Source organism: Castor canadensis, chromosome 10, assembly GCF_047511655.1.
Source record: "Castor canadensis chromosome 10, mCasCan1.hap1v2, whole genome shotgun sequence".
In the NCBI taxonomy this organism is placed as follows: domain Eukaryota; kingdom Metazoa; phylum Chordata; class Mammalia; order Rodentia; family Castoridae; genus Castor; species Castor canadensis.
The window spans coordinates 2,200,288-2,214,771 of record NC_133395.1 but is presented as its reverse complement, the minus strand read 5'-3'; the positions used below and the strand labels follow the sequence as shown (position 1 = coordinate 2,214,771).

At 47.5% G+C, this 14,484-nt stretch overlaps 1 protein-coding gene across 8 annotated transcripts in view; it reads left to right on the top strand.

Moving 5' to 3' along the window:
* Positions 1-14,484, top strand: part of Arhgef7 (Rho guanine nucleotide exchange factor 7) — a 126,888-nt gene that overhangs the window by 100,726 nt on the left and 11,678 nt on the right. For 7 of the 8 annotated variants that reach the window (XM_074042975.1, XM_074042974.1, XM_074042978.1 and 4 more), the window contains 6 exons: positions 997-1,083; positions 3,664-3,742; positions 3,908-4,047; positions 6,354-6,578; positions 8,709-8,802; positions 12,187-12,276. In XM_074042975.1, coding sequence (XP_073899076.1) covers positions 997-1,083; positions 3,664-3,742; positions 3,908-4,047; positions 6,354-6,578; positions 8,709-8,802; positions 12,187-12,276 — 715 coding nt within the window. The remainder of the gene's footprint in view (positions 1-996; positions 1,084-3,663; positions 3,743-3,907; positions 4,048-6,353; positions 6,579-8,708; positions 8,803-12,186; positions 12,277-14,484) is intronic. The other variant, XM_074042979.1, reaches the window with a different exon arrangement.

The following is a 14,484-nucleotide window of genomic DNA, read 5'->3' as shown; positions in this document are numbered from 1 at the left end:
AAATGATGACTTTCCTCATTTTCCACATTGACCTAAAGCATCGTTTGAAGCATGTGATTTTTAAGCTTCATTGAGGATGAAGTATGTTTGCTGTGGTGCTAGATCTCCATGACACTGATGGGTGTCACTCCAAAAGCAGTTGTTCCCACCACTCCTGGGCAGGTGGCTTTCTGCCATCATTGGAGCTATGCTCCCCAGGCCCTTTTGTTTGCATTTTGTTTTTGAGATAGGGTCTTGCTAACTTTCCCCAGCTGGCCTCAAACCTCAGTCCTACTGCCTCCACCTCCTGAGTGGTTGTGATTGTAGGCATGCACCACCATGCTTCGTACAGGTCTAGTGTTGTGAAGAGTGTGCTTGGGGGACTGGCTTCCTACTATTGAGCCCACATCTTTTGACAGCCTGTGGGATAAGACTCTGGGATCTCTGTCCCCGTGTCATCTTCTAGACGCTCAGGAATTCTCGTCTGTAGGTGTGGTCTCTTTGGATTATGTTACATTAGTGAAGTGAATGACTTTTAATACACAAGTAAAGCTTTTAAGCCTTCTATGTAAACCAGGAGAAGTTTATGGGATGTATGAAAACAACATCTAATTAGCACTTTTATCTTTCCCTTAACTTGAAGGATCCATCTGTCCCCTTGTTCCTTAGGAAAACTTTCTAAGTTATTTTTCTCTGAACCATGAAAAGGAAATCTTAGAATTAAAGCAGTTAATAATGGAGCTAGGCTTGTTAGTGTTCAAGGCTGTTCCTCGGGTATTTGTGAGTCTAGAAGCCTCTAACCCTTCAGCTTCTTTCTTACGCTTTTATTTTGAAAAATTTAGCAGTTCTTGGTCCTCCCCTGTTGATTAAAGCTCTCTTGACAGAATTAATCATAATTTTGTTTCTGTTTAGTTAAACTAATATAATTTGGTAGAAATAGGAAAACAGGAAATGCCATTTAATGATTTATAAGTAGATGTGGTTTTAAAAATGATCTCGATTTGTTTTTTATGTTAGGAAAAGAACGAACGATACCTTCTTCTCTTCCCCAACCTTTTGCTAATGCTGTCTGCCAGTCCCAGGATGAGTGGTTTCATCTATCAGGTAAAGCACATTGAATTTATGCGTTATGGTTCTTGGTGGTATGAGAACCATTTTGAGGCTGGTTTTGAACTTTTGAATTAATACTACAGACATTGGTGTTTGGTCAGTGAGACTTTGGCATTTTTGCACTTCATAATCAGTGCCATTCAAATGGGGAAGAACCTACCATTTGGGCAGTCCTGCTGTTTAAAACCTGGCCTGCATCTCTTCGCTGTGACTAAATAATCATTTGGTTACTGAGATGCATTTGTATATCAGGAAATAGTCTGATGATACTACACGTATAGTACTGTGTATTCAGATACAGACACATGGCTCCTGTTGGGTATTTCCATGTGACTGTGTAAAAATACTCTGGTGTAATTTTGAACAGAAAATAGGAAAAGAAGTATAAATTTGTGGAGCCACCTTGAAAGGGCAGACTGCTGTGGTGTATCAGAATGTGTCACAGACCATGTTGTCTTCTGCAAAGCATGGTGCTTCTCTGGGGTTTTGTTTTATTGTTCTGCCAGAACAGCTCTGGCAAGGTCCTGTGGGTCAGCGGGATGGCAGAGACTAGGATCTGTCATGACCGTTAATGGCAGGCACCTTCAGTGCATTGGCACCTGTAACGTGACCATTTAACGTTATGGATTTTAGTCCTTACACTGTTTCTTTGAGAAAGCATGCAGGGGCTCTCTTGCGTTGCTATCCTGACCCTGCCTCTCTGGGGGTGTGGGGCAGCTCATTTCTTCTGTGTTCCGGTAGGTGCTCCTGACAGGTCTCGTCTTTTTTTTTTTCTCTGTGAAGTGACATTTCTTGAGGATAGGGCACTCTCCAGATACCAGTATGGTGGAATGGCCACTTTGTTTTTTCTGACTGGCATTTCTCTGGTGCGTGTGGTGTTTTGTATTGTCCCAGCAAGGAGTAGAGAATCCAAGTGGAAAGCAAATGTGGCTGTTCCCCTCCACAAAAAGGTTGTCTCCCCATCCCCCCACCACCAGGACGACTTGTTGCCACTTACCTTAAGAAGAGCATTGTAAAATTGGTAAAGGAGATATATGTGGACAGACTCAGAAATACAAGGTCTTTGCTTGTGAGGCTGCCCAAGGAGAGGATGGGGTAGCTTTGATGGGCAGACTGGCAGCTCCTGAGTCACTGGCCCTGATGAGGCCAGGTCAGAGGCCTCTCCTACCAGCTCTCTGTCTTCTTCTTTGGTGCCCAGAGCCTTGTGTCATTAGCTGCAGACAGACCCTTGCCCAGCCTTCGGGGACGAGGTCCCCCTATGAAGTGGTACTCACATGTTGTGATGGCATGCCACTGGTGTCCTCACCCCCACAGAGGTGATGTAGTTTCCAGAAAGACTCTGAGTCCAGTGAGCCCTGGTTTGTGTGTCATCAGTATTCATTTCTACAGTTAGAACTCTTGACTTCACAACCAGGCACGTTATGCATGCCTATCACCTCAGCACTCGGGAGGTGAGGTGGGAGGATCATGGCTTTGAGGGCAGCTCAGTTCTCAGTGACTTTGAGAGTGTCAGACCCAGCAGCCGATACGGTTCTGTTTTGTACACTGGTGGGAAGATGCACCAGGTGAAGCAAGCATAGTTGCACACTTTGGCCAAGTGTATCTGCAAAATGCTATAACCACACTCCCTTCCGTGACCTTACTGCCCATAGGTATTTTAACACTTGGCCACAGAAGTGTTAGGCAGGCTGCCGCCTTCTGTCATGCTTCCACCATGAGAGGCCAGGGCTTCTCAGTCTTGTCGTGTTGGCGTTTGGGACAGGATGATTCTTTGCCTGAGCTTCAGGTGGGGAGAGGGCATCTGGCCTATGCACTGTTAGTGTGTTGGTAGCTTCTCTGATCCCTGCCTTCCAGATGTCAGGAGCAGCTGCTAGGTGTGACACTGTTGCATGTCCCGTAGGGGCAGATCCCTCGTACCTTGTTGGGAAGCACTGTTGTTAAGGTGCTGATGGGGTCCTCCCTGAGGCTGGCAGCTGTTCCTGTGATTTATGTGAACTGGGGCAGGCTGGTTTGTGTTGGGTTCTGCATCTCCCTTCTGGTATCTCTCAGCAGACATTTTCTGCCCCGTTACAGGGCCTCCCATATGCAGAGAGGATGGATTACCAGCGACCTGTGCACTGTGTGACATCAGCCCAGAGATCCACTTTTTTTCCTGTTTGGTGGACGACTCTTGTGTCACTCTTACACAATTCCTGGTGCCTCAACTTACCAGTGGTTTTGTTCTCAAACTTGGAGCTCCCTCTGTCTTTTTGACACATTCTATGAATGTGTCTGTCCTTTGAAGCAGCTATTATACACTCTAGTTTTGTCATAACGTGTGACATTTGTGTCCTGTCGTTTATGTTCAGAGTACCTAATCAGATGGAAGGCTTGCTCGGTTTTGTTCCTTTTTGGCAGTTCAGTTTGGTATTACGATTTTTTATTTAAGGTGTATTTTTTGTGTTATAAATACCTTTTTGGTGCACACAGTTTCCTCTGCCCTTTCTAAAGTCAGTTAAAATTTACTTTAATAGCAGCACCTTTATTAGAAAAGTACTCATTGTGCTTTTTGCGGGGGGCGGTGTCTTTTTTTAGGGAAAGCTGCCAACGACAGGAATGACAATCACAAAGCTGGAGGACAGTGAAAACCACAGAAATGCATTTGAAATATCAGGTGATGGGTGCAAGCTGGTGTGAGTCTGGCACCACGGGGAGGGGAGGCTTGTCTTGTGTGCAGATCTTGCTTGTGTGTTTCCAGGGTGATGTTTAAGTGTGTCTTTTTTCCAGGTGTGTGTGTGTTCACCTGTATTTCCACTTAACTGGTTCTTGCTCATCCTAGGGAGCATGATTGAACGGATACTGGTGTCTTGCAACAACCAGCAGGATCTGCATGAATGGGTGGACCACCTACAGAGGCAGACGAAGGTCACGTCCACGGGCAACCCCACCATCAAGCCCCACTCTGTGCCATCCCATACAGTAAGAGTCTCATGCTTCTCCTCCTGGGCTCCTCCGTAGACTGTCGGGATGGGGGAGTGATGTCTGTTGGTGTGCGTGGTCTTGAGACCTGAGTCCAATCTGGTAGTGAGCCACTCAGTGTGTGCATGTGGGGTAAGTGATGCGTGGGTGCATGCTGCCTCTGCTCAGAGCTACTCCAGAAGATTAATTGGGGGGAGGGGGTGGTTTCTTCCCACTACATCCAGGAGCCACTGGTTCATAGGTAGTTTTTCTGAGAATTGTAACTGCATTGATGATGTTTCATTAAAAAAGAAAAGATTATAACATCATTATAACAATGATGAAAATGACCAGATTCATGTTGAAGGCATTAAAATTGAATTTTTAACTCATTTTAAGAAATTATCTTTCTCTTAATAAAAAAGCTCAGTAGGTCTTTGGATTTTAGAGCTAGAACATCTCAAATAGATAACATCAAAGAGTAGCCCTCTCTATGCTGCTGTTTATAACTGAGAACCAATGCTGAGTTATTTTAACATTTGTCATCTCTAGTGAGACACCGGGCAGAACTTTAAAAATAAGTTACCATTACACAGGCACTTCATTAGTAAGTTTTTCTCACAGCTCTGTTAGACTGCTAGGATAGTTTCTGCTGTGTTGTTGACTTTCCCCTTCATCAGTCTTCATGTAAGGGTCATTGTTTTTCTTAGGGGATCCTGCCACCTCGTGCATTTTCCATTTGCTACCCTTCCCCCTGAAGTTTTAGCTCCAGAAGGCTGTTACCTGTTTCCTGGTCTAGTGATTTCTCTTAGCAGTTGGAGATCAAAACTCCTGGCTTGCTTTAGCCAGTATTTCAGTCTGAATGAAAAATTCCTGAAGGTGCTCAGCTTTCACAAAACTGAGTTTGTCCAGTGACATCGATGTGTGCGTGAGTATTTATACAGAACAGCAAGCGGTCTTTCACTCAGATTGCCAGTAACAGCCCGAAACTAGACTTTATAAAGTTCACTCAGGCAGACTTTGTCGTGTGGTTGGGCCTGGCACCTCGTTGTTTTCTCTCAAGTCATGTGAAGGTGACGCCGTTCAGCAGGGCGTGTGGGGTCGCTGCGGGGTTAAGGTGCTGTGTCTCGAGTACCGGCGTTTACAGAGCTCCACATCTCTGGGATTCTGTATGCATTCACCCTGGGATCCAGTTTTGTTTGGTTTGAATTATATTATTTTAGTATAGAGCGCCACTCTGCCGACTTTTTCAAGTGAGGGCAAATGAGTCAAACATTAATTACCAGAAAGGGTGTTTCATACACCCTGTTCCATTTGTAAGTGACTTAGCTCGAGAAAGCTCACTTTATAGTGTTTAACAGCATACTGTGGGTCTCCCACCCCCACCAACCCCCCTCCCCCATACCCAGGGACCAGAACGTCATGGTTGGAGAGCCTTTGGCTTCTGTTCCAGGACAGTGTAGAGTTGGTCACCAGTGGGCCTCCCTTTTGGCCTTTGTTTCAGGTGTCACAGGCACCTTTAGGATGATCACCTTATCCAGGTTTCGGCACCCAGAACCACTCAGCCTTCCCCATTAGATATGCCTTACTGTTGTCTGCCAACTGGAGGCCAGAAGTTCATTTTGAGTGTTAGGTTTTTTTTTTTTTTTTCATTTTCCATTTCAGTATCAGTGTGATGGAATGTTGGGGGTTTCTAGGAATATAAACCTTGTTAATAACACACACCTCTGAGAAAATCAGATTTGTAATAATTTGTTTTCATTAGAGCTGAGTTTTTCAAGAAAATACCTTGTTTACTCCAGACGAGCAATTTTCTGTGAAGGGTCAGATAGTTCCTATTCTTGGCTTCATAGGTCTCTATTGGAACTGGACTTTGCCCTGTGACCATGAAAGTGCCAAAGCAAGAATGATCCTGGCTGATTTTTGCTGGGAAAGCTTTTCCCTCCTCTCCCCTTCTCTCTCAGTACAAAACTGACCCAGGTGGTAAATCTTATGTGTAGGGAGAACTGCTGTCTGCCTAATCACCATGTTCTTTTAGTCAGGGAATGCCTGTTCTTTTATGAAATGCTGATGTTTATACTATATGATGAGCCTTTTCCTAAATGTTCCTGCTTGACCTGTGGGGAATTGGTCTCTGGCTCTCAGCCTGAACAGGCTGTGACCTAAAATGGAGGGTGTGGCAGCTCACACCCAGCCCACCTGCTACTGGGCTTTCTTCCCTGGGTCTGTATCCTACCATGGGGCAAAGCACATGCGATTGGGTCCTTCTGTAGCCACTGTGCCAGTCTCATGACCTGTCTGTGCTCTTCTTGCTCTCTGCCTGGCAGCTCCCTTCCCATCCTGTCACCCCATCCAGCAAGCACGCGGACAGCAAACCTGTGGCACTGGCGCCCACATACCACACGCTCCCCCACCCCTCCCACCATGGCACCCCACATACCACCATCAGTTGGGGACCCCTGGAGCCTCCGAAGACCCCCAAGCCTTGGAGCCTGAGCTGCCTGCGGCCTGCACCTCCCCTCCGGCCCTCAGCTGCTCTCTGCTACAAAGAGGTGAGGTCCTTCAGCCTCACGGTCGGACCGCTACCGACAGTGAGCATGCCTTGAAACCTGGGCGCGTGAGATTGGTCGTTCTGTTTTTTATTTCAGTGAATTTAGAAATGAAAAATCCCTTGTTTCTGTGTGGCATAAAGAAATACTGATTACCTTCAGAACTGCGGACAGGGTCTGCCTCAGTCTTGTCATTTCCTTCTGGTTGCTGCGAGGGCCTAAAGGCCCCAACCCTGTTGTCAGGCGTATATGCCTACAGACCAGTCTGTCCTCCAGGTAGGACTGCCTTGATGTTTGCCTGGGAGGCCATGTACCAGGTAGAGCTGGGGAGGTGCTGAGCCTGAGGTGGTCATGAACTTGAAGGCCAAGAGGCTTCCCTTAACAGTGCAGCCATGCCTGCACAGGATCTGTCCAGGAGCCTTGAAGCTGTTTACCAGTAAAATGAGGACAGCGGTTTGAGACAATGAGAAGGCACAGTGCACCTTCCTCCTCTCCATCCTAATCCTGACTTGTCCTGCATGCTGAGCGCCCTTGCAGTATGCCTTCTCTCCCTAAGCGGTGTTAGAGTCTCCTGTGCTTTAATCTAGCCCTGCTTGCCCCTGAAGAAACTGAGCATTGTAGTGAGCGTGAGTAGTGAGATTACGAATATGAGATTGACATGGCGATGAGTGTCTGTGTGTGAGATTGAGAGTGAGCACGGGTGTGGGATGAGTGTGAGCGTGTGAGTACGAGCGTGAGTGGAGCTGTGAGCTGAGGGATGTGCTGTCGCCTGGCTCCAGTTCCTGGTCTAGCTGAGGGCTGCCTTACCAGGGCTGTCAACACCCCTTCCCTCCTTTCCTACAGCACAGGAAAGCCTGACATTGTTCTGCTCTTAGTGGGTTTTGTTTTTCTCCTGGATAGTTTGCTGTAACGCATGTGCCAGGTTAGACATTGCTTTAGTCACATTAATGTTCTTTGTCTTCCAGTTTAATGTTTATGTCACAGACAAGCACTAGTGGAGATTTAATTTCGGAGGATGGAAATTGGGGTAAAACTGTTAGGCAAAAATAGAAAAGCCTGGAGGAGGTACTGAAGTACATGTGAACAGGCCAGCCATGGGAGCACAGCTTCTGTACTGGTCACTGCCCGTTGTCACAAAGCAGCAGAAGAAGCACCTGGGGGGCTGTTTTCAGCCTGTGGGCCTGGGCCCAGGTTGATGTGTGGGCAGCTGGATCGTGGTGCCTGAGTGTGTGCGCAGGGACCCTCTGGGCAGGGGGCACTGCTGTATCAGGAGTCTTCATGTCTGTTCTCTCTGAATTGGGAGGCCATATGTTTCTGTGTGTTCTTTGTGGAGCTCATTTCTACTGCATTTCTGAATTTTTTTAAATGTCTGTTTTTGCAGAGAAGTTTTTAAGAAGTAACTAAAAGTCAAGCTTTGTTTCTTCTATGCTTTCAGTCTGGTGCACCTCACTTTCTCAGTGTGTAACTGAAATGGGGCAGAAGTCAGTCTCTTTCTGTATCCTTGTCTAATGCTCCTCAGTGGACCCTCACCCGCCCTGCTTTGCTTTCAGTCACTTATAGATGTGCTAAGAAGGTGGGCTGTACCACTCCCTCTTCCCCATGCATACTCTGATCTGGGGGTGTAGGCCAGCTGCAGAGCAGATTCCAAGCTCTTGTCGCCAGGTTCAGCTCAGAGCCTGAGGCTTCTCACTTGCTTCACTTAGGATTGCACATACTTCCCTAAAGGAACTTTACTCCTGTTTCTTTTAAAAATAGTGTGTTTTCCTTATCTCTCCTGAGTCAGCTGTACCGGGTGTGTGTGGGGGTGGTTCTGTTCCAGATGATGGCCTGCACACCTTCTGTGTTGGCAGTGTATAAATGGGCCACCTGCCCTTTCTCTCTCACCAGCTGAGGCACATCTGCTGGGAGCCTTCACAAAGTGGTGCATCCGATGGAGTTAACATGGCACCTTTCATCAGAGCCTGAGAATATTAGTCGGTGACTAATGACACAAATGCCCTGCTGGTTTTTGGTTAATATCTAGTGGGTGCAGAAGAAAACTGAAGTGTGAGTGAATTGAGGGACCTAATGGAAGCTGCAGCAGTTGGATGCAGTGAAGTTTGTCAGCAGACTCTGTCCTTTGTGTTTCCTTAGGATCTTAGTAAGAGTCCCAAGACCATGAAGAAGCTGCTGCCAAAGCGCAAACCTGAACGGAAGCCCTCGGATGAGGAGTTTGCTTTGCGGAAAAGTGAGTCTCCTGGTACAGGTGGGGAATGTGGTTTCCTTGTCACACGCAGTGCTTGGGGGATGGAGGGATGGTCGGCAGCCTTCCAGTGGCTTCAGGCAGAAGCAGAAGTAGTGGCCAGGCAAGCAGGAAGTGTCTGCGTGGCAGTGGGGAGCCCTTGCATGTTCTTCTCCTTTGTGAAACTATGCAGGTCATATCCCACCTGGTTCTGCCCCCGCCTCATCTGGGAGACAGGACCAAGACTGTGCTATAGACTGGGGGAGGTCTCACCTGCTCTTCCGTTCCCTGCTTGGCCATGAAATAGTCATCCCATGCTTTCTGAGATGCTGGGGTTTCCTGCAGCCTTCTCCTCCCCAGTAGGCCTGTCTTCACGTGCTAGAGCCATGTCCTTACTCTGGTTCTCTTTCCTAGGAGACTTAGATATTACAGGCTTGGAGGAGCCAGAGGTGGTATTTGGCCTCAGCCCAAGGATCCCACCTGGCTTTCAGCACTTTCTCCTTTCACTCTAAATAAGGATCATGGGAGAGACTTTTTAGTCAGAACTTGAGTGTAACTAGGATCGCATAGAGGGTGGAGGAAGATTGGCAGAGCAGCTTTGATGTGTGGCACCTGACCAGCCTGCGCTGAATGGTCACTGTGAACCTCACAGAGTGCCTCCCTCTCATCCTTAGTGTGTAAAGGCCAGCAAGGCAGTGTCCTCCCCAACAGCTCCGTAGCATGTGCTGTTCCTCACCACTCCACCTGGCATTCATGCAGCGGGCCTGTGCCATGGGTTGCCATCCCAGCCACTCCTGCTGCACATGTGAAGGTCTCTGACCACCTTCTTGAAGTAGACCAGTCCCTGCCCCCACACTGCCCCCCCCACATCCCCGGGACCCCCGTACTCCACTAGCTGCCATTGCCTATCCACAGATGGGGGATGAGGGATGGACTAGGACATGGCTGGTGGCCCTGCTTCAGCAAATATCTGCCACTGCCAAGTGCCTATGTGAAGCACACTGCTAGGTGCTGGGCTGGGTGAAGTGAGCGCATCAGTCATCATCAGACACCTACGCAGTCCCTTCTAGAAGATGACACAGTTAGGAACTTGACAGTGAGCTCTCGGTGTGCTGTCCAGACAGTGCTGCAGGCTGGGAGAGGGAGGTAGGAGTAAGGATGGCCTTGGAGTGAAGGCATCTAGGCCCTGGCTATAGACTGCAGGTGGGGTCTGAAGTATATTCAGGGAGCTGCAGGAACCTCTGCTTGCCCAAGTGGCCTTGGGAGTATGGGTGGGTGGTCAGATGCCTGTGGACGCCTTGAGTGGCTTTTATGCCTCTCCAGCTTGTGCAGAGGCCTTGCCTGTTTGCTGAGAGCAAACGCCAGAGGTGTAGCCAAGAAGCAGGAGGGGGAGGTGCTGGGGACATGGGGCCACAGTGGGAACGACAGGGTGGAATATAAATAGATTGCAGAGGCACCATGAAGACAGGACCTACAGCAGTGGTTCTCTGGGTGAGATTTGCCCTAGAGGACATGTAGAAGCATCGGAAGACATTGCGGTTGTCACAGCCAGGTGCCATTGTCCAGGGATGCTGTGGACAGACATCCTAGCATGGGTGGATACACTCAGACTTTCTTATCTGGAACAGTTAGCAGTGCCGGTGTTGTGACTTGCAGGCTGTCTGCTGTGTGACCCAGGGGTGCTGCAAGAGCAGCACAGGTAGGGCTGGCCTGGTGTAGAGACACAGGAGCTGCTGGGGTGGGGCCTCACAGTTGACCTCCAGGCAGTGGATGGACACATGGTTCTGATGCCCTGGTGAAAATCTGGGCTGGGCAAAAGTTGCACACTCTCAGAACTTAGAGGAGAAGCAGTAGAGTGCTTGCGTCTTCAGCCATGCAGTCCCAGGGGGTTAGAGACAGAAGGGCCTGCCAGGCTATTACTTAAGTGCTTCCCATGTCAGCAGTGCCTTCTGCCTGATGAGTGCTTAACAGACCTTGATCACTAACGGTTCAATAACGTGGTTATGTTGTTGTAACTCACTGCATTAGAACCCTGGGATTTCTACTCTGCAGTAGTCCACACTGCACGACAGCTGTGCTGTCTACCCTCAGAGTGAAGGCGGAGAAGCTGGCATGTGCTTCTGGCTGTGTGGCTTTCTCTTCCTTTGTGTCTGTGCTCACCCCACGTCTGAAATGAGCGGTTAGAGCAGCCAGAGGCCTCCCCCCACCCCCACCCCCCAACCCCCATCTCTGCTGCTCGGAGAGAGCTCTTGCAGGGTCTGCCTGCTCCCTTCTGAAGGAGTGTTGAAGGCTTTCTCAAAACAGCTTTTTAACTTTGGGTGCTGTAATTTATTGTTTAGTAGTGCATATCTGGCTTATATGTTTTACTTACTCTCTTAAAAAGACATTGAGTCTTAATTGTTATACAGCTATAAACATTTTATCCCTCTGTTCTTCTCACAGTTTTTATTAAAGTAGGTGAACCTTTTGTTTTTATTTTTTACGTTTTTTTTTTTTTTTGCAGGAGAGTTTATTGAGATAGAAAAGTGTGAAGTGAGAGAGTAGGGCCCCCCTGAGTTTGTGGGGAGTGTGTCCCTAGAGAGGGTGCCCCTAGGTGAGCCTTTTAAAATCTATGTCCAAATAATTTCTTAGGAAAGAAAGAAACAGAAAAAGAGAAACTATAGAAAATAAGCAGGTTGCCTGTACGGGTCATCTTTACTGGGCACCAGTGGCTGTGAGGTGCTGACATGAAGCCAGAGTCCAGATAACCCATGGTCTGAGGGAGAGCTCCGTGGGCATCTTCAGCCTGACTGGAGCTTCCTGAATGTCTTAGATGAAGTTCGATAGAGCCAGGATTTGTGGGTCAGAGGCAGCATTCCCTCTGTGTCTGTGATCATCACCTTTCCACAATGTTCCTATCTTTGCTCTGTGCAGCGGGTGAGCTTCACTTCCGCTCTGTGTATGCTGCTGTGAGGGTGTCAGTCTTCTTCCATATTCATTGGGCTGGTCTGTGAAAATGGATTCTGGCTCTGATTCTTTTTTTTCCTAGGAGATTGAACATGTTTTCTCACTGCCTGTCTTGTTCTGTGAATTACTTATTCGCATCTCATCCCTGTTTTCATTTTGTGGGTGGCAGATACTCTTTTTATTATGGATTAATAGGATAACCTTTCTAGAGCTAGAATGTTAGCCCTTTGCCAGATTGGTTGCAGATAAAAAATATTTTTAAAAAGCTAAAAGTCCTTTTGAATATACCTACTCATAAATATTTAGAGAATAGTTATCTGATAAGAAAATAAAGAGGATCATGTCTGTTGCTGAGTTGGCTGAGTCAGTGCCACTTCACTCCCCTGGGCAGTTTCTGGCAAGCTGACCAGGTGTTAGATAGTGATGGTTTGTGTCTCTCGACAGGCACAGCTGCTCTGGAAGAAGATGCTCAGATTCTGAAAGTCATCGAAGCTTACTGCACAAGCGCAAAAACACGGCAGACGCTCAACTCCAGTAAGTGTCATGGTAACATGCTAGGGTGATGGGGATTGTCTTGTCTTGTTTGCAACAAGGCCCAGTCTGAAGGCAGCAGGCTCATGGCTTAAGCTGCTGTCAGTGAAGATGGTCTTGAGCAGAGGCAGTTCAGGGCAACGGTCCAGGCCCCCTCCCTTGAAGAGGTGTGACTTTCCAGATAGCAACTGGCGTTCCAGTAGCTCCAGTTGCTGAAAGAGGCACAGAGGACAGTGGGAGGCAGTGTAATCATGGCAGCTGCTCTGTTGGGTTTTTTTTTTGTTGTTGTTATTTTTTTAAACTCCTTAGGATTGTCCAAAAGATAGAGATCTCATCATTTAATTGATTCATTTGGTAGATTTCAGGTGGCTTTTAAAGAAAATGTCACCATAGGTTGGGAAGGGAGCACAGCATGATGATAGCAGTTAGGAATAGTGCTCAACTCAGAAAGCATACCCCGCCACCTGTGCAGCTAGGTGAGACCGAATCCCACAGTGGTCTTCTTGTCCTGCTCTGTCTCTGTGTTTGGTTTTGAGAGCTGGATGATTTACCTGTTGCTCTGGCATAAAACCTGTTGCCTGTGGCTTCACATCCTGCCTCCCCTCCACCCTGACTATGGCGGGCTCCTTGTCCCTCCTCTGTGTTTTCATCACCTGCACGATAGCAGTTCAAGTCAGTGTCAACACCCAGCCTTAAACTGATGTGGAAAGCACAGTAAAGGTGGGACAAGGACTCTAACCACATTAGCCTTGGTTACAAGGTGCCTGTGCTGTGATAATAGGGAATAAAAGTTAAATCTCAGGTAGAATTAGGGGATGATCTAAAAGTTTCTTTTTACTCTTTCCAGTACCTTCCAGCACTGCACCATATTCTGCTTACGACATTAAGACTTTTTGACAAGAGTTAAAGTCCTCTTCTTTTTTGTAATCCCTAACTGTTTCTGGGGAAAATACCTGTTTGTCATAGCTGCTCAGCAGAGTAGGAAAGGAGTGGAAAGACACACTGTGAGAGACATGTATGTGTACAGCCAAGCAGTAATTTAAGTACAGATTTCTGTAATTAGACGTGTCGTAGTTTCATAGTTTGACAGTGATGCCATTTTAAGCAATAGGCTATAAATGTGGATTTGGAGTCTGAGGTTTTAAGAATTCTTTGTATCAATTTCAGCTCATGGAAATGAAACATGAGCCTGGTAGTATCAGGTGAACACTCCAGGTCAGTTGTGGCACAGGCCACGTTTCCTCCTGGTGCTCCTATAGAGCCCAGTGATGAGTTACGGCTCCCTGCATCTGGCCCCCGAGAGGAGAGGCCTGTAGTTTGTGCAGAGCCTCTTGCAAGATAACCATTGCTCATTAGACTGATACTTGTTTTCAGTGGATGCTGTGGGTCTCATCCTGGGGCCTCAGAGGTTCCAGTCAGACAAAACCTGACATTGCTGAGACACAGGCAGTGGTGGTAACACACATGCTTCGCTTGTGCTAGAAAGGTGGCATACTTGATCAAGGCATTTGGGAATGGCTTCATAGTGAAAGCTCTTCTGCATTAAATGCCTACTAAACAACACCTTTTAGAAAGATAATATATTTGACCTAAAATTCAGCTTTGTTTGTTGTTCATTTGAATACCAACAAGACAGTAGACCAAGCGTCTTTAGCACTGACTTCTATCTCGAGGAAGAAATGGGCTATGGTTTAGTTCATGTGTGGTCTAGAGCAGAGGCCACTTGGGTGGCTGTGACTTGCCATTCACTACCATGGCCTGGCTTCCCCTGGTGGCAGGCCCTGCAGGTCCTGATGGTGGCCTGGCCGTGTTCATGCAATGAGAGGTTGCCAGCCTCTTGTAGGGTTTCCTCTCTCACCCCCATTTACTCCCATTACCTTCTGTTGTTGTCCTCTTAGCATAGTGGCATTGCCAGCTTACACCTGTCCTCCTGACAATAAAGGGCCTGTGTCGGGGATAGCATTGTGAACACACTCAGTTTCCCACTTCCTCTGTGCTGAGGGCTGAGCTCTGGTGGGCCCTATGAGCAGATAGTGGAAGGGTCGAGGACCCCTTTCTTCACTTTGAAGCATCTACGTGGTTAGACTGATAAGGTAAGTTTAGACCCCACTGGTGATGTGTACAGCTTGGAAAAGAAATAAGAAAGTCACACATCTTTTGAAATTACCTTACATTTAATACATGCATTTTAATTAGCCACATAAAGGGTAT